General features: G+C 39.5%; 1 protein-coding gene and 1 pseudogene across 3 annotated transcripts in view; one reads left to right on the top strand and one right to left on the bottom strand.

Annotated features, from left to right (window-relative positions):
• Window positions 1-3,263: 3,263 nt before the first annotated feature.
• The window catches only part of LOC5565805 (protein groucho), a 115,666-nt gene continuing 99,067 nt past the window's right edge, over window positions 3,264-19,862 (bottom strand). For 2 of the 3 annotated variants that reach the window (XM_021853800.1, XM_021853801.1), the window contains 8 exons: window positions 14,139-14,228; window positions 11,920-12,102; window positions 11,695-11,851; window positions 5,271-5,520; window positions 4,948-5,206; window positions 4,715-4,879; window positions 4,448-4,647; window positions 4,231-4,338 (listed from right to left, as the gene is read on the bottom strand). In XM_021853800.1, the coding sequence (XP_021709492.1) occupies window positions 4,231-4,338; window positions 4,448-4,647; window positions 4,715-4,879; window positions 4,948-5,206; window positions 5,271-5,520; window positions 11,695-11,851; window positions 11,920-12,102; window positions 14,139-14,228 (1,412 nt within the window). Of the gene's footprint in view, window positions 4,339-4,447; window positions 4,648-4,714; window positions 4,880-4,947; window positions 5,207-5,270; window positions 5,521-11,694; window positions 11,852-11,919; window positions 12,103-14,138; window positions 14,229-19,862 lie in introns of all 3 variants that reach the window. The other variant, XM_021853799.1, reaches the window with a different exon arrangement.
• On the top strand, window positions 12,633-14,105 carry LOC5565808 (annotated as a pseudogene).

The following is a 19,862-nucleotide window of genomic DNA, read 5'->3' on the forward strand; positions in this document are numbered from 1 at the left end:
TACTCCGAAGATCTCTTTAGGAGTTTGTTTTGAGATTTTTCATGAACTTTCTAAGTAATCCTTCTAAAAAATTCGGTTTAAATACCTTGAATTCAATCTGGAATTTTTTACAGAAATTGCTTCGGAGCTTCCATAATGAATCCTACTAAAGATTGTTTCAGACATTTTTCAAGGATGTTTAAAATCCTTCAAAAAGATATTCCACTCGTTTCCTCAAGATTTCCTCCAACATCCCCGTTTGGAACATATTCATAAATTGAAAACTCCATCAGGAATTCCTATTTTTTTTTTTTTTTTTTGAAAAACTACTCAAGGAATTCTTACAAGAATATTCCAGTCAAGGAAATTTTTCAGTGGAGAAAATTATTTAAAATATCGAAATAAAATCCTAGAGTAACCTCAGATGAAGCTTGTGTGAGTTAAAAGTATGCCTTGATGAATTTCTTCGAGGATCGCCGAAATAACGTCTATAAAGTTGATAAAATGTTTTCTAGAATTTTCTTCATTTATTTTTTAAGATAACTGAAACAAAATTACAATTTCTGAATAATGTCCTACAAGATGTTTTGAAGAAATTCTTTGATGATATTCGGACAGAATTCCTGAAATAAACTATTTGTGAATGATCGGTTTAATAACTGTAATAACTGATGCGAAACCTTGATTAAAGTTTTGAAGAAATGCTAGGGAAATGCCTAAGAAAGCCTGAAAGAACTTAATAAGGAAACCCAGGTCAATTTTATCAAGGATCTCTTGGAAAAAAATATAATAGATTTCGTCGAACAATGCCTGGAAGATTTTTGGAACAACTCTTGAGAGTACTCGTGTAAGAATTTAAAAAAAGAATCCTAATGAAAATGCCTACAATAAATGAAAAAATCGGCGTAGGAACTATTGTAGGATTTCGTGGAAAAACCTTCGTGGAAGAGCTTCGGTAGAATCTGTGGTAAATTTTCTAGAAGTAACAACTGAAAATGGTGGAAAGAATCATTGCAAAAACATCTGGAGGAAATCCTGGAACAATCGCTAGGATTTTATTTCAGGGTAATCTCTATGAAAATTACTGCAGGCTTTTTAACTCTGAAATAAATCGTTGTGAAAGCGTTAGAGTGCTCTTAGATTTTCTGGACCGAATTCTGAAAAAGTTCTTCGAAGTATCCATTGAAAAATCGCTGGTAGCATTCCTGGAACTATTCGAAAAGAAATCACTGGAGAATTTACTATAAGGCGGCATCCACAAATTACGTAACGCTCTAGGGGGAGGGGGGGAGTAGGCTCAAGCGTTACGGCTCATACAAAAATTTAAAATTTTTCATACAAAAAGCGTTACGGAGGGGGGGGAGGGGGTCAAAAATTTCCAATTTTAGCGTTACGTAATAAATGGACGCCGCCTAATTGCTGAGGCATTTCTCAGGATCTGAAAAAAAAATCATTTATTAAGAACATGTGCAATAATCGCGTAATAATCTCCGAAGGTTTCTCTTAAGTCTAGAATTTTGCACCAGGATTCACAGCAAGCTGGTTATTTCATTAATAAAATTAATTTATAGAGTCTTGCATTTAAATAGTGACCAACTCTAGAAACTGTACTATTTTTGTATTTCTTGTATTATTGTTCTCATTGTACGAAGTTCATTATAATGGTATAAAAGGCAAAAAATTGGAATGTTGAACTATGTTTCATATACTCATGAACGACACCCAACTGGAACTGTACTTGACTTTACCAACATTGCAATCTTAAGTTCTACTTGGCTAAACGTGTTCTATGCTGAATAAATAAAAAATGTTGAAGAACTAAACGTCAACTAGCGTTTCGATAGCGGCGCAGCTAATTTTTTTTTTTCAATTTGAATTTGATTGCAAAGATTTTGTATCACAATAACGACATAGCGTATAGTATCTACCATGTATTACTGCTTCAAAATAGTTTCCCTGAGTGTAGTCAAAATTCCCTGAGAATTCCAGGTTGTTTCCAGATTGAGTAAAATTCCCTGATAATTCAAGTTTTTTCAGGTAGTAGACACCCTGAGTAAACTCCGGTGCTCACCAAAATGCCTGGATATTTACGGGTTATAGAAAATATTCACTGATATTTTCACAGCCAGGCATTTCCATGAGTACCAGAGAATACTCCAGAGTATCTCTGAATACCCAAGAATAACCGGAAGTATTCGAAAATACCCGTGGAAAAAGAATTTGAACCGACAGTCAAACTGACTAGGCGGGCCATCTCAATGCCTTCAAAACATGACTCAATATATTCGAGGATTCTCTTTGACGATAATTCATGGCATTGTAAAGAGCCCTTTTTATCCCCTTTTCGATCGAAAGGAAAGTCAAACATCTGAATTAATATGGATTTCATACATTTCTTGAACTTGGAGAATCTTTCAATATAGCATCTAGATCTACCAAGTCAAAACTTAAACAAATAGTACATCGTTCGAAAATTTCTGATTTCCTAAAACCTCTGTGCTTGGACTATGCTTTTGAAGGAAACTGCCCGGTGGCTGAAACGAAAAAATATAAACCTTGTCGTAAGAAATTTTCATCATGAGGACATTAAAAAAAAGATCCATTACGAATGCGAAAATAGTAACTTTGGCAAAGAAAGCTCTCAGTTAATAACTATGGAAGTACTCATTGCACACTAAACTGAACAGCAAGCTCTGTCCCTGTGAGGACGTAATTACAAGAAGAAGAAGAAGGAGAAAGTGGCTACATGAGAAGGCAGGGCTTTAGTTGTCACAGTAGAAGCATTAGACTAAGAATGCTAATGTCGCTACTGTTCGTGTTACCAACATCTAGTTTGCCACGCGCTGACAGTTTGAGTACCGGTCCTCAAAGTGTCAAATAAATTCTAAAATCATCCACTACAACATGGCATCGAACAAACAATGAAAAGATACAGTTAAAGGTGATAATAAACTAATACAGTTTTGTGAGAACAGCGCCATTAGCGTTCTACTACTAATATTTCTATTGTTGTCACGATCACTTGTGGTATAGTGAGGAAAAGGGGATCGTATACTCCCTAAGTTAGGAAATAAGCTACAATGGAAGGATTTTTCGGATGAAACTACAACTGGGGATTTTTGATTGAAAAATAAGAACAATTTTCAGTATTATTTTTTCATAAAAAAAACAATAATTACATATTGTTATCTTTACATACTTTGTAGCAACTACGCGACGAGTAGGTTGTCGCCGTTGTCCATTCACTTACTATTACGCATCTGTTACATTACTTATATCTCATTCCGAGTCTGCTGTTCTGCTGATGTCGTTACGAATATTTGCTAATGCTTCTTCATTAAATTTTCTCTTTGCCACAAATAAATGATTCAATTTTGCGTTCACCCACGAGGAGAACACCTACAAACTAGTATTAACACAAGCATTCTACTGAATCGCTAATTTCGCTCTTTTTTTCCTAGAAATAGTGTGTGTTTCGCGACAATGAATTCAACAGAAAGTAAAGCTTTCCCATTATTACTACTTTGTGTGGGACAAATAAACAAATCTACTTACTATACATTATGAACTAAGAAACAAAGTCCTACTGCGTCCCCCAACAACGGGAACGGGAATCGTCGATCCACTACAACGGATTTAAGCTGTTGTCCTCGAACAGGTCTCAGAAATCAAACTAGAACAAAAGATCCAGAGCACTTTTGCATTAACGATATCTATAATACAATGGGATGGGACACTGCCGTCGGAGATTGAGAAGTTCATCTTTCTTTGAGAGCACTTTTTCCTGATTTTCTACTAATGAATAAGTTGTATAGTCCTTACGCTCAAAACTAGGGGGGGAAGGTTAGGCATTTTTACATTTGAGACATTCTTGCTGCAGAAAACTATAGGAGTTTCTTCTCTGTGAGCTTGCGGAGACACAAGACGTTACTATGATACACAGTTAAATGGGTTTTGCGTTTTATAGCTTAAAGTGTAGCTTAATGAGTGTAATCAGGCTTTACAGGTTAATTTCCATCTCTTTGTTATTACTGTTTTACGTTTTTGTAACTTCGTTTGTTTCGCTTGCATTCCAGCCAAACAATCCAATATATGACACTTTTGGTGCACCAGCTTTCGACGCGTCCGGTCAACGCAAGTGGTGTTAAGATTTGTTTCAGTGTTGTTTGCTTAGTGTTGGTTCCCCTTTTAGCCAAAAGGAGGAGGATTTGCGGGGTGGTGGGGTTCTCTTGGCGATCCAGTCTAGTACCACTAGTAGATGACCTCGTAGACGGTAGCCTTTTTGTCGCCCGACCCGGTCACGATGTATTTATCGTCGGCCGAGATATCACAGCTTAATACGGAGGATGATTCCTTTGACTGGAAGAAAACGGAGAAATGAAATCGTAAGATATCTTTATTCGTCCTTGGCGCGTTTGCAATCTTTGGACAAGGTATTGAAAACAAGACATATTTCGTATGAAATTACCTGGAAGATCGAGGCACCGTAGGGCGTCCTCCACGCGTTCAGCAGGTTGTCCTTGCCGGTGGACACGAACCACTTGCCGCAGGCGGCAAACTTCAAGCTCAGCACACAACTCTCATGCAGATGGAGCTGATATTTGTCGGGTTTGGTGGCGTGCAGCACTTCGACGTTGGAGTTCTCCATACCGACGGCGAGCCATTCTCCTGTAAAAAAAAGATAGTAGTTTGATATTAGTTTGAGTATTTTTAAGGATTTTGCGCAGTAACTTACCAGTGGGACAGTAACCCAACGAGAAGATCTGGGAGGTGAAATCGTGCTGTTGTAGTTGTCGGCCTTCTCGCAGATCCCAGGATCGTACGGTGTTGTCCAAACCACCGGTCCACAGTTTTGTACCATCAGCGCTAATATCAATACAGGAAGCTCCATCGGTGTGACCTGTCGATCGAAAATTAGATTCAATCAATCTAACTTAGAATTCTACCGAATAGGTTTCGGAAACTTACCTTGGAACTGTCGCAGCAGTGTCTGGTTCTGCAGATCCCACACGGCAATGTTACCGTCGGAGCAGCACGAGAAGCACACTTTCGAGTCGGGTGAGATGGCCAACGCATAGCAGGCCGGTGCATTCGAGGTCAGTTCGGCCTTGATGCGCGGGGTTGGACTAGCGAGATCCCAAATTGAAAGATTGGACGCCTCACCGCCGACGATCAGCGTCCGACCATCGGGCAGAAGCTTCACCGAGCGGATGTAGTTGTCTCGTTGCTGCGGAAGAAAAGGTCCTCACTTAGTAACTTTGATAGACTTTGAAGAGAAGCTATGTACTCACCAGGCAATCCAGCTGCGAGACGGGATTCTTGTTGCCGGGCTGGGAGATGTCCCACGCCTTGACGCAGCCCTTGCCGCCGGTGTAGACGTACTTGGTGGGGTTCGAGATCGTTACGGCGCACACCACTTCGCCGTGGTTGAGGGAGCTAATTTGGCGGGCGTGCCGCGGAATCCCCGGTCCTACCAGGGCGTCCTGCGGAAAGGGCACCGGTTGCATTTGGCCCTCGGCGTTCACGTGAAAGGAATAGGCACTGCAGGGGAAGAAGAAGAAGTAGGAAGTTTAGGGTTAGTTTTGTGATGACTATTTAACGTAAGATTACGTGGAATAAAACAATCTAGAATCTCTAAGGAAATTTCAGAATAATGTTTATAGGAACACCTATAACATCATCTAAATGAGCTTGGAAGAATACAACAAAGTTCAACTTAATGAGAAATTGTAGAAAGGAAACCTTGGAGCAATGGTTGTTTTTTTTTCTCAATTAGAGTTTTCAAAGAAATATTTGACCAACCCCAGAAGTTCCTTAACGATATTTTGCTGGAAATTTAACATAAAATCAACAAAATTACTTAGATGATCATATAGACTACTATTATCAGAAGCTCCTGCAGAAGCTTTTGAATATAATGTCACAAGACATCTGAATTTTATTCATGTGAGACTTCTGAGAAAATGTCAAACAAACATTAACTTTTAAGAAAAGCTCATCGATCTTCTGTACTTCTTTCATACAATGATTTTATTCAGCAGAATGCTGAAGCCTAAGTATGATCTCCTCATATTGCCTTAGAAAACAAACCGAGTCAGAAGCTTTGTTTTTCGATCATTATGGCAATTCGCCTGATGTTGAACGGCTAAAACCCTCGCCTATTGTTGAACAGTCCGTGTATTTCTTATGGCGTGTTCAACAATTAGCGAGCATTTTTTCGTTCAACAATAGGCGAATTACCCTAAACCATTCATTCCCTAAAAACGTGCTTATTTCAAAGTAAATTGTACACATTCAGGCTTATTATACGGATTTCCAAAATTTATTTTAGCTATTAAGGTGAAACAGTTTGGAATCACCTTCTAAGATTGCACTAAAACTTCAAAGGCACAAATCTCGCGAAGATAGCATCCAAAAACAGTGCACTTTTTATTTTGGCTTTGCAAAAAGCTTAAAATAAGAAGATCATAAACGTTTGCCAACTATTTCTCCAGTTTAGTGCCTTCGAAAACGTGAGTGTCATGTCGGCCATTGTGGCAGCCATCTTTGAATTCCGAGATGTTTCACCTTAAATGGTATTATTTATTATGTAGCTGTAAAAGTTTTGAAGCTTTTTCAGGAAACCAAATTCTGTGAATAAGATAATTGTTTACTCTTAATATGTTTTGATAATTATTAATAAATAAATTTCGCATCATAGTTTCAATTTAATTTTTTGACAGTTGAGGTTATTTTATCAACTCTTGAATGTTGTTTTATCAAAAACCTTTGACGTAGGCTGACAGAGATCAGCGAATTACTGATTTCCTCTAAATTTGTTAGACAATATTTGGAATCTTAAAAATATTATTGCAGAGCGTTCTAAAATGCTTATCAATTTACTCCCTGTTCACGGTACCACTTTACGGACTTCTAACAGTTTCAAAATCATTGATAAAATATGGTTTAAGTTGCAAATTGTGGGGAGCCCTAAAATGTGGGAACCTGGGGATCATAGCCCCCTCGCCCCTCCGTAAATGGGGCCTTGTCTGTGACAATGATACTGATTTAGGGCGCCATTCACCGTTTATCCTGAGTATGAGGCCCTACATAAAGCACGAGTTGAAATTAATTTAATTTTCCTAGCTGGTTGTTACCCAAGTAACATTGGATGCTGAACAACAAGAGTATTAGCTGGAAAATGGTTGGTTAATGGTGTACATAGCTGAACAACATGGTAACTGATTATTAACCTGGATAAAAGCTGTTTCAATCTTTCTGTTCAGCTTGACATCGTAAGCTGAAAATCAAACTGTATAAAACCTTCCATATCTACATTGTTCACTTCAGCCAACGTTTTTATATGTCTCTAATGGGCTGATAAATACTTCATTCAACTATTAAACAAGTACTGTACAGCCATCAAATTTAAGCATGAACAATATTTTCTATGATGCACTAAATTACTGAACGTGCACCAAAATAAAAAAGTTCTTAAGGTGAAGATGAATCGAAGCCAAAGTTCAAATTTTCAAAAGCACGGATGTGGAGAACCGAACATTTGTTGAAGCTGAAAACTTAATCGATTGGACACTAGCTGGTGGTGACCAATCGATTAGGTTTTCAGCTCAAACGGATGTTTGGTTCTCCAGATCCGTGCTTTTGAAAATTTGAACTTTGGCTTCGATTCATCTTCACCTTAACACTCATGTTGTTCATCATCACTCACTAGCAATAGACATTGTTGGGATATTGCGAAATACTTTTGGATATGAAAAATCAACTCACCGCAAATTTCTGACTACAACTATGGTATGAGTTCATGAATAAAAACATGTTGAAATTTTGTATCACGAACTCCATACTTACGAGTCTTAAGATGTATGAACTGGCAAAATGACCAGAGGCAAAACAAGAGTTTTTTTGGTTCGCCTTTATAAGAAAACTTCCGCGTTCCTGCTTGGGGGAAAACTCCCATTGTTCCTTTCTCGGGGAATAGTAGAATCAAATGGTATTCACTTTTACCAATTATCTTCGAAAAATCGAATGAGTCTGAAGTTGTGCTATCATGGACACGTTAATTCAGAATTTTGCCTTTTTTTTGCTTTCTAATGTTTCATAAAAAATAACAAACACACGTATTATGAAAACCAAAACAACATTTTGACAGCTGCTCATACAAGTGATTGGTGTAGTTCTAGCATCGTTTCATCAACCTTTATGTAACCTTAGTTCATTTAGACAAATAGTTAAGGTTATGCTTTTGCTTCTGGTAAATTATTAATGGTAAATTATTATTGGAGCAGATGGTAAGGTGAGTGGCTACAGATCAGCAGTTCCAAGTTCAAGTCTTAATTATACATAATTATTCATCACAAAACTTCAATTTCAGCAGGAGCACTTTTGAGCATTGCAATTTGGTAACGCAGTGTAATATCATCGATACTGTGAAAATAGAAATATATTTGATTATGTTTTGATTTATTGCTGAATAAAAGATGGTTAAGCGATTGTTAAGCTTTGTATGATTGCTTTTTCTTCTGAAAATAGATTTACCTACAACAAGCACAGTTTTGCGCATATTCAACCTTCATTTAGGCTTTTTAAGCATTATAATTAAGCTGAAAGCTGGATAAAATCGCCAAAATTAGATGTTTAGGAGCTGAATAATCGGGTGTATAGGCTTTGCACAGCTTTTATTCAGACAAAGGCTGATTTGATTCAGTTAAGAGAAACGCTTAAGCAAGAAATTGTTACCTGGGTATCTATGTACTATAATACGACAACATATTAAAGCATATCAGCTAAGAAATATTTTTCGATCTTCCAGTATTAAATCAATGATAAACCCATGTTTACCTCCTTAAACAGCGTTAAATCATGTTTTATCAAAATATATGATATAAAATCATGTGAATTTCGCTTTAATACATTCCATTCCGATATGCTAATACATGTTGATAACTTTTATTGTGTAATTTTTATCAGTTTTTTTTTCAATGAGCGATGAATGGCGTCCTTACAGTAGGTAATATCGAACAACGACTATGAACAGAAATTTTTTTTTTTTTGTCTTTATTAGAGTGTTTTTTAACTGACGCTAGTTCAACACTTAATGAACAGAAAACTTTATAGTGTTTTATAGGGTAACAAAGACTTATTTAAGAAAGCTTAAGACGCATGAGTACCTTTGGAATGTAGTTAATTTTTCGGTTGATAGGATTTATGTATTTTAATGCGTCGAGAATATATTTTGTATTTTAAATATCACTTTAGCGATGATAAGCAAATCATATCAATATTTTTAATTTAAACAAATAGAAAAAAAAAACAGAGAATAAAAATATCTAATTGATGTTACCGATGATGAATAGGCCGGAAACGTTCAATGTGTAAAAGATAGAAATATCGAAGACAAGAGTTTCTAAATCTTGAAAGTATGTTCGTTCCTAAGTTTTAAACTGTCATTTTATTCAACAGTACCGTCGTCACCCCTTCTTTGGGGTGAGAATGTGTAAATTTCCACATAAATCAGTGAAAATTATCGAATTTCATTAAGTTTTCCAACCTTAAACTTCCCCCAGACATCCCAGACAATCAGAAGAAGCATAACAGTTTACGAACTAAGTCGTTTATTTATAACAACAATTGCACCACACCCGCACTGCACGGTGGATGAAATAGTTTGATCGATGAGTTTCTTCACAAAACAGGCTAATTTATGAATTCATATGTACATTTAGTTTCGTCCTAAATACTCGTACAAAGTATGTCGGATTAATCCGTAGCAACTGTCAAATCAACTTTGTTATGAAAGGTTCTCTGAGAAACGGCCCCCACATTGATACAGCCCCGGGCTCTCCACATTTGTAAATCCGGCCCTGACTTCAACTAATTCAATTTTGAGAACCTGATGATTTTAAATATTTTGACAAATTTATTCAGAGGGCCATTGGCGTCCAGGAGACAAATAGTTCAGTTCAAAATTCTGCCACTATGTGGTGCTAATGAGCTATTAATCCGGATAAGGTCTACCGCCACATGGTGCTCCAGTGAGCATGTGAATAGAAAGTTCACGGTTAATGCTAGTTAACCTGTAGTGAGGTGGCTTTGGTCAAGTTTTTCAGAAGGTCAGGAAAATCCCCGGAAGGTCGACAGTGAGATTCAGGATTCGAGACCTGGTGCGAACAAGCATGTCAAATTAAGCATGTTTAGCTAGCTCTCTAGGTTTTCTCATTCAAAACACTGCTTGCTCACTCCATATTCTAGTGATTTAACACAAACTAACTTTATATTTAAAGTATTCAGGTTTTATTCAATTCATATTAAAGTGCTTCAAGATTGGTTTGCCTAAAATTTTAAATATTAAGGCCTGACTCACTTCATACTCCATTGATTCAATACTAAGTTCAGATCTGATGTTTAACTCTATGTTTAACTGATTCAAATCTGATTCTTGATCTGATTCGCTTCATATTCAAGTGACTGAGGGCTAGTTATCCTCAAATTAAGTGATCCAGGTCTGCATCAATTCATATTTTAGTGATACAAGACTGTTTTACTCCAGTTTCAAGATATCTATGTTTGTTTCAGTTCATATTCAAATGATTCAGATCTGATTGATTTCATATATTAATGATTCAGATATGATTTGCCTGATATGTAAATGAATCGGCGCTTACCGATACTAATGATTCAGATCTGATTCACATATAATTCATATAATTCAGGACTAGCTTGCTTTATATTTAAGTGATTCTGGTCTGATTTACCTGAAACTGAACAAAATTGGATCACGAGATTCAAAGACAACAACTTTAATCGTTAGGATTTGGGTCTTGTGATCCATACAAAATACCAAACCTTTTAACTTAATGACCATTTTAATCTGGCGGAGCATTTGATTTAACAATCGTTTCAACCTCAATACCCTTTCGGGCCATAAGGTAATTGATCGTTTCAACCATAAGACCCTTTCGGGCCATAATGCCAATTGGAATACGAGGTTTAAGAACAAACAAGATTTCTAACCTGTCGTCATAAAGATTGTCTTAATCTATACTTATAGGAAGATTCGATTTAACAATCGTTTTAATCTCAAGACACTTTCGGGATATAAGGTTAGCTAATCTTTCCAATTTTAAGACCCTTTCGGGTCATAAGACCTATTTATTGTTCGTGTTAAGACGATAGACAATAGATAGATGCTCACTTGTATTACATCTCAGTTGAAACGTGAGGTGCAAAAGTTTGCAGATAACTGAGTCGTTCATAACATCCTGATGAAATGTTCGAGAATGTTCATAGAGAAAAACCTGGTAAAATAACTGAAGGAGTTCCTGTTCGTTTCCAAGAGTAAAAACCGTAAACCGATTACCCTTTAGGATATATGGGGACGGACCTGGTGTAGTGGTTAGAACACTCGCCTCTCACGCCGAGGACCTGGGATCGAATCCCATCCCCGACATAGTCACATATGACGTAAAAAGTTATAGTGACGACTTCCTTCGGAAGGGAAGTAAAGCCGTTGGTCCCGAGATGAACTAGCCCAGGGCTAAAAATCTCGTTAATAAAGTCAAATCAATCAACCTTTAGGATATGAAAGGCTTTAAACAGCGAAAACGCTATTCATCAAATTTTGAACATTTTGAACGGATAAGATTCGGTTTTCATTAAGCAATTCTTTATGAATCTCTTTGCTCCTACATACTAAAACTAGCATAATGCAACACTTACGGTTTTCCTCCGGGAATCGCAATCGGCCCCAGTGGGGCCCGCATCTGCGGGTGCGGATCGAAAGCCAGCGGCGCCCGCGCATAGTTGTTCAACGAGTGGGGCAGATTGTTGTGCACTCCGGGTCCTCCGTAGGCGGCTTGCAGTTCGTGTGGTGCTCCTAAAACCGATCATAAGAAAAACGTTCAGTAAGCGTCTCATTGGCGTGGATTTCAAGCAGCAAATTACCATTCAAAGGCCCACCCAGGTACGGCGGATAGCCCGGGTTCAATACTGGTGGCTTGTTGACGACCTTCGGCACCCCATTGCTGGCGGCCTGGGAGTTGGTCGGCGTGGCAGGTTTGGCGATCGGTGTCGTTGGTTTATCGTCCATTTTCTTGTTGGACGGGGTGGAAGCATTGGAGGAAGTTCCTGGAAGAAAGGGAAGAACGGAAGAAGGTGCTCATTATTTAGAGTAAATCAGTTTTTCGATTCCCGGATTATGTAAGGCTTATCACGTCGGAAATTTGACCATAGTGCAAGGCAAAATTAAAAATAACCAAAGCATTCTTCTTTCAAAATTATGCGTTAGGCATGGCTATGGCTATGCATTAAGCATGGCTAACGCATAATTTTGAGATGATTGGATCGTGGAGATGTGGTAAAACTCTCGTCGGATCTAAGGAGAGATCTCTATAACAGAAATGCAATCTCGCATACAAAATCATGCGATCGCAAAAAAAAAAATGATACAAACATCTTCCCAGAAATCCATCAAAGATTTCGTCAAGCGATAAACGCGCAGCTTTTCAGCAAGACTAAGCTGATAGAGTATCTTTGTGTTTGCCACACCATATACAAAGCCGAAAATGGTCAATCGGCAAAGAAACTCTCAGCTAATAACTGTAGAAGTGCTCATGAGAACACTAAGCTCAGTAGCAGACTTTTCACAGTTGGGACGTAACGCCAGAAAGAAGAAGAAGGAGTCTGTCAAGAATATCTGCTCAGAATTATTTGAGCCCGACAAAAAAACGTTTTAATCGCTTTCACTAGACTGAAAGCCGAAAATCCGCCGGTGTTTATTTTGAATTGACCGCACTAATGGACATCCTGTAAATTGATCATGTTTTCGATCGTGTGTTTCGCGCGCCAAACAAACCTCAGAAGCCTCTGACTCTTTGAATTCATTTTCGTTTTGTCGTTATCGCAACCGGGCGCTCGTTTTCTTATCGTCTGGCACCAGGAGCCGTCAAATCAGTTCAAAATTTTTGCTCAAATATAAGTTCTATCATCCGGCACCGGTCAAATTCGAAAGCAACGAAATTCTACCAAATTCAAAAACATTACGAGATGTCCACCAAGACTGACACCGGGAGCAAGAAGGCCGTCGAGTCAAACGGCGGAAGTGGATTGTCCGTATTCGGGTCGAAGTCCTCCATTACACGGGCGCTGAATCTGCATGGATACCACATGGGCATAAAGATCGGGAAGGGATCGTTTTCGTCGGTCCGGTTGGCCAAATACATCAGCAAGAATCAGAACGTCCAAACGCTGGCCTGTAAGGTGATCGACGTCCGTAAGGGAACCGAGGAGTTCATCAAGAAGTTCTTCCCGCGGGAACTCAGCGTGTTGATGAAGATCCGCCATCCGAACATCATCAAAATCCACAGCATTCTGAAGCGCGAACGGATGGTGTTCATCTTTATGGATTACGCCGAAGGTGGAGACCTGCTGAAGTACATCAACAAGAACGGAATCATCAAGGAGACCCAAGCCAAGCGATGGTTTGCGCAGTTGGTCAGTGCCCTGCAATATCTGCACTCGATCGACATCGCCCATCGGGATCTGAAGTGCGAGAACATCCTTATTTCGAAAAAGGGAACAGTCCTGCTCGCGGACTTCGGCTTTGCTAGGGTCTGCGGCGAAGAGAACGGGACCTTTTCGAACACCTACTGCGGTTCGGCAGCCTACGCAGCTCCGGAAGTGATCCTCGGTAAACCCTACAATCCGATGCGGGCCGACGTTTGGTCACTCGGGATCATTCTGTTCGTGATGCTAAACGCTGCGATGCCCTTTGACGATCGGAATCTGAAGAAGCTGGTGGAGGATCACTGGAGTCGTAACTTCGGGTTCGATCAGACCGTGGACAAACAGCTGAGTGTGGCTGCCAAGCGGACGGTGTTTGAGTTGTTGAATCCGGATCCGGCGGAGAGAGTGGAACTGGAGCAGTTGAAGGGGCTGGGATGGATCGACGAGGACTCGGGTAAGGAGAAGAAACGAAGGATGGGAGAGCTTTGCGTGAGGGGAGCGAGTAAGGGCGGCCGAAGTGGATCGGGGACCAAGACCGGATGTAATTGTTGAACGGATACGATCTGAACTGTTACTATTGTATATTTTTGATGAAGTAAGTAAAATATTGCAACGTTTTTACGACACTGTTGGCGATTTTATTGACGAAGGATAAGTACCTGATCGAGGTGAGTGGGTTCCGATGCGTTCACGGTCCTGAACGTCTAGCTTTTTTGGCATCATGCCATTCTCGCGAGGGGAAGCAGTTCCTGGAATGGGAAGAAAAGAGCTTAGTTATAATTTCATATGGGGCCTTCCTTAGCCGAGTGGTTAGAGTCCGCGGCTACAAAGCAAAGCCATGCTGAAGGTGTCTGGGTTCGATTCCCAGTCGGTCCAGGATCCTTTCGTAATAGAAATTTCCTTGACTTCCCTGGGCATAGAGTTCATACTTGTCACACGATATACGAATGCGAATGGCTACTTTGGCAAATAAAGCTCTCAGTTAATAAGCTGAGAAGCAGGCTCTGTCCCAGTGAGGACGTAATGCCAAGAAGAAGAAGTATAATTTCATATTCAACAACAAAATTCCTTCAATAATAAATTATGAATTGCTGGTTCGGTGTTGAGTAATCCATGAAGGAATATGTTAGAAACTTCAACAATTTCGCTTATAAGGCGCAATAATATTTCTAGGAAACTCTTTCAGATAAAAGTAAATTTTGGGAGGACATAAGATGCTATATTGACATCTTTTCAATCCACGGAGGGTATCTGTTGAAATTCGAGTTAGTAGTTAAAACATTGACATTGGCTGCACAAAAACACAGGCTAAATCTCGGCTCCTTCACTCAAAAAAATAAACATTAGAGCAAGGCGAAGACCCTACTATCTACGTACCTGATTGTATACACCGTGAACAACTGATTTATCTAAAATAATAATGTACCCAAAGGCTGAGGTTCCCAAGGCTTAAGCAAGGGCACACAGAGCGTTGTCAAAGTTTCTTAAGGTGACACAGTTTGGAATCAACTCTTAAGATTGCACTGAAACTTCAAAGGCATAAATCTCGCGAAGAAAGCATCAAACAACAGTGAACTTTTTATTTTGGCTTTGTGCACTAGCAGAAAGCTTAAAATAAGAAGATCAGGAACGTTTGCCAACTATTTCTCCAGATTTGTGCCTTCAAAAACGTGAGTAGGGGGAGAAGTTGGCCATTGTGCCGGCCATCTTTGGGTTCCGAGATGTTTCACCTTAAGGGGATCTCAATGATTTTTATAAGGAATCCAAGAGCTAGAAAGAATAGCCAATATGGCTTTAGAGGTTTCCAAAGCACTCCCACTGGATTTTCAGTGAATTCCACGGAATTCCAAAAAAGGTTTCTAATTGTCCATTGAGAATTGAATAAAACACGTCTGCTTGGTACTAAACTTCTCCCGAATGAAGTGATGACGAATGTTTATATGCTCCTACTGCGTGTAGAATAACCGAATTCGCTTTCCGCTAGGTAAATCACTAAGCTTATGTTATCGCAGAAGAGTGTATTTTTTAATAATAAATCTTCGAGCTGTTTAGTAGAATATTTATAAGTAGATGAAAAAACCGAATTTAGTACTATACCATTTAATTCCACTAGAGTTTGTATCCTTTGACAGATACGCGTATTTCGACCTCAACTGTAAGGCCGTCTTCAGTGTCGTGTACTAGACTCGACTTCAGTCTCGAGGTTGAGGTTCAGTTGAGGTCGAAATACGCGTATCTGTCAAAGGATACAAACTCTAGTGTATTTTTGTTGAAAAGACACGAAGACGATGTACGAAGCAGTTGCTACCGCTTCCGCCCAGGCATCAAACATCATACTCTTGGCGCAGTCCACCAAAGTTCCGTTCTGCAAGCCCATTCTGCTTCGGATTGTATGGAACCGTTTTTACGCAGTAGATTCCAACTCGACGCATGCACCGTCGCATCGCACGATTAACGTACTTCTTGCCGTTGTACGTGATCCGTGATCCGCTTGATTAGCTCTCTCATCTGGTTTTCGACAAATAACTTGAAATCTTTAAACTCTTCCACCTTTGATTTAAAAAAAAATACACGAACGCCTTCCTGCTTGCTCCATCGATCGGGGTGAACCTGCTCGAGCACCCGATCAGCACGATGACCTTCCACCTTGAACGGTTGCTCCGCTCTGGCAAATCATACCTACGGACAACAGATTCAAGGCTAAATCTGGAATACACAGCGCATCCTTCATGGTGATACCACATGACGGCGCACTTCAAGGTAGCGGAAGCTTTGGCATTATAAGCAACGTTGACACTTGACGACACATTCCAAGAGCTTCCTGTTCCGGCACAGATGCGTTGTTGCACCGGAATCGAAGATCCAGTCGGCATTGTCCTTTGCCGACTTCACTGCATTAAACGCCGCGTAGAATGCTACGAGACCACTTTGCTTACCATGGGCTTCTCCTCAGGTTTTCTTCCTCTCGCTGGGTTTCTTCTGGCATTGGGATGAGTAGTAATGCGACTTCATGCACCGGAACCCTTTACCGCAGATTTTTCTCCAGATTTCTGCTCCGGTCTCGGATGACTGTGGAACGCTTGACCTGCAATCGCTGAAGACCTTCTCCTGCAAGATGTGCCGCAAGCTTCATACACGCTCAAAAAAGCATTCTGGAAAACGTGAACGGTCAAAAATACACCGTGAACTACCATGAATGGTCTCGTATACATGATCTAGTTCACGGTGTATTTTTGCTTGTTGACGAGTTCACGCCTGCTGTTCACGGATACGAGAACGGATTTTTTTCTGTGTACCCAAAGACTCCAATCCCAGGATCGTCGGTAGGCCTTACATCAGAGAGCACACCAGCCAGGTGTCGTCCAGTTCAAATCCTACCTCTGAAAACTGGTGACTCGTCGTGAAAAGTACGTCTGCCAAATGACCTCTCCATCCCGTTCAGCGCCAATCAGTCGAATTCTTGTCAGTCTTCTTAGCAGACCAATCTTCCGGGTCGAACCGCTATGCTCGTATGTATTGCACAAACTATCCCACGCTTATTTTGCGGTTTTGGCGTTCCGCACTAGTCCGTAAATCTTGGGATCGATGTTCAGACATATCGTGGCCACAGCTTGCTCGGAAACCTCGTCGCTTACCGCCGAATCACCATTCTGTCGGTCCTTCATTGCGCACCATGTCCGTTCCTTGATCAGGATCATTTTGGACGCGAAACTCCACGAGCTGTAGTTTTCCAAATCGCGAAGATGTTATTTTCGTCTTTGGTGGTGTCCAAGTGGTGCACAAAAGTTTCTTAGGGATTCATAGGAGTTTTTAGCGATTCTTTGAGAATTTCCTGAACTCAAGAGTCTAGAAGTTTAGCCAAGGGGTTTGAGAGGATTCCAAAGCGTTCCGGAGTTGTTTGAGAGGTTTTAAGTTTTTTAGTTGTTAGGAATTCTTTCAGCGGCCCTCATTGACTCCTTTTCAAGTGTTCCCCATAGGTTTGCAAGGGTTTTCAAAACTTCTGGTTGTTCATAAACGATTGTTTTCCTCAAATTAACCTGCATTTCGAAAACATTGAGAAATCACTCATTTTTTGGGACTCCCAAGATTTTACAAGGTTTTCAAGCAAGCGCTTCTGAAGAGTCTCCAAGGGTTTCTCAGGTGCTTCAAATGAATTTGGCGGCTTCCAATCGATGAACACAAACTTCCAGGAATTTTCAATGGTATTCGAAACGTTATCAAGTGGCTCATGGATGTTTATATGAGTTACCAACGCTTTTTCTCAGCTGATCACTAGCAATTTTCAGGGGTGTCAAAAGTCGCCAACTAAAGGGACCATCGGATTATATTGCAATTCAAGGCAAAGTAGCCCGTCATTCGTTTTGGCAACAATGATGACTTTTCAGCTTGCATTTCAAAGTGATAAAACTCAGTCTTCATAGTTTATTTTGACTTGAAAACGTATCACTGTACGCGCTAACATGCATAAAGTATGCTGATACTTTTTCAGCAGTTTCAGTGCAAAACCAACTGATTTTCTTTGATTCGAAATCGTGAGATGAATTAGCAACAATCATCAACGACGCGATCAAATTTCAATGACGGCCTACTTCGCCTTAAAGGAAAACTTGCCGTTTTACAGTGCAACGAAAAGCTACCGCAGCTGACACATCACTGATTTTCACAGGTAAATCATCAGTAGGCTTCAATGATACCTTCACTCTTAAAAATAATGAGAATTACAAGTGATGTAAACCTATTTACACTTAAATATTTTGCATCTTAAACTGAAATACGACTTGAATTTATGTTTCCTTTGACGTATTATAAAATTCCAACGATCAATAACCTACTTTTACATCATCATTGAAAACCAAAGTTTCCACTTGAAATCTGGATATTTAAAGCCATGAAAATTAAATGAACAACTTATTCCTATGTTTATTGAAACGTAAAGTTACATGATAATAAACTTTTCTGAGGATGTTATGCAAACCGTCAAGTCTGCATTCAAACATGGCCGAGACAAAACGGCGTGCGTGATTCTTGCTGTAATTATTGAAAAAAAAATATCAAATTTAAGAACAGTTATTTACAATCGGATTGAGTAGAGCGTTGCGTGATAATTAAATAATCGTGGTGGTAAGCAAGTTGACCGGAAGATCGCGAATGGGAGCAGAAGCTGCAGTTTTTCTGGCTTTCGTTTCAGCTGCCGCACTGCTGAAAGTTTGAGAGTGAATTATTGGAAGTGTTCCGTAGTGAATGTCTCGAGACAAATAAGAAACTAATAATTTAAGTGTTGTTGTTCCCACTTATTTGTTACATTCATAAGAATGCTCCTTGGAGCAGTTGATTATTCCCTACATTCCCGATTGATTATTCCCTACAATACATGTTTCCAGCTTTGTGTGAAATGAAAAGTGTTTTTGTATGGTATGGCAAAGTGAGCAGTGCAGTCGAAGAGACATTAACTATTGGATAGTGAATATAAAGCGCGATATATTAACACAATCTGGGAGAACAAAATCTATGCAACAGCCGCTAGACGGTAAGTTTTTTTTTCTGTTCTGTTTGGCTTGAGACATACAAAGCACACGGCATGGTGTGAAATCTATGACGATTTATTATTACGTGACAACGTAAAATTAAGTCTTCGTAGGTTTCAGGTCATGCCGTGTGTTTTTTTTTTTTTGGAATGTTGGTATCATGTAATTTTAAGGATGGACGTAAAATTATGTCAAAAGATTCGCTTCTTTTATGTGCATCTTTGAAGACCTAAATTTACATGAAATTTTAGAAGAGTGTTGGATACCGTATTGATGATTGTTATTTGTTGCTATTTTTCATAACGTTTTCTCTTTCATGCATACTGTGATTGAATTGTTTAATTCATTGATAGAATGATTGCGGTAGAACATTGACAGCTGCGGTAGAACTCTGCGGCTACCGTAAACCAGAAAATATTTTGAACAACCGTAATATGTAGTAGTTTTTAAATAGTTACTAGTGATTCCCACAGCGTTCCCATGGGTTTCCAAGGTTCCCAAAAGATTCACAAGGAATTCCCAGGGGATACCAAGGAGTTTATGAGGTTTATTAGAGATCTTCTTTTTCTTGGCATTACTTTCCTACTATTTTAAAAGTACTTCCACAGCTATTGACTGAAAGTTTTCTTTGTCAAAGTTGTCATACTTATTCGCGTTTGTCTATCGTGTGGCAGGCACAATGAAACTCAATGCCTAGAGAAGTCAAGGAAATTTCCATTACGAAAAGATACTGGACCGACCGGGAATCGAACTGAAGGTGTCTGTATTCAGCATGGCTTTGCTTTGTAGCCGCGGACTCTACTCTACTACGCTAAAGATGAGAGATTCTTAAATGAATCAAAAACGCATAGACAGCCT

Source organism: Aedes aegypti, chromosome 3 (assembly GCF_002204515.2).
Source record: "Aedes aegypti strain LVP_AGWG chromosome 3, AaegL5.0 Primary Assembly, whole genome shotgun sequence".
NCBI lineage: Eukaryota > Metazoa > Arthropoda > Insecta > Diptera > Culicidae > Aedes > Aedes aegypti.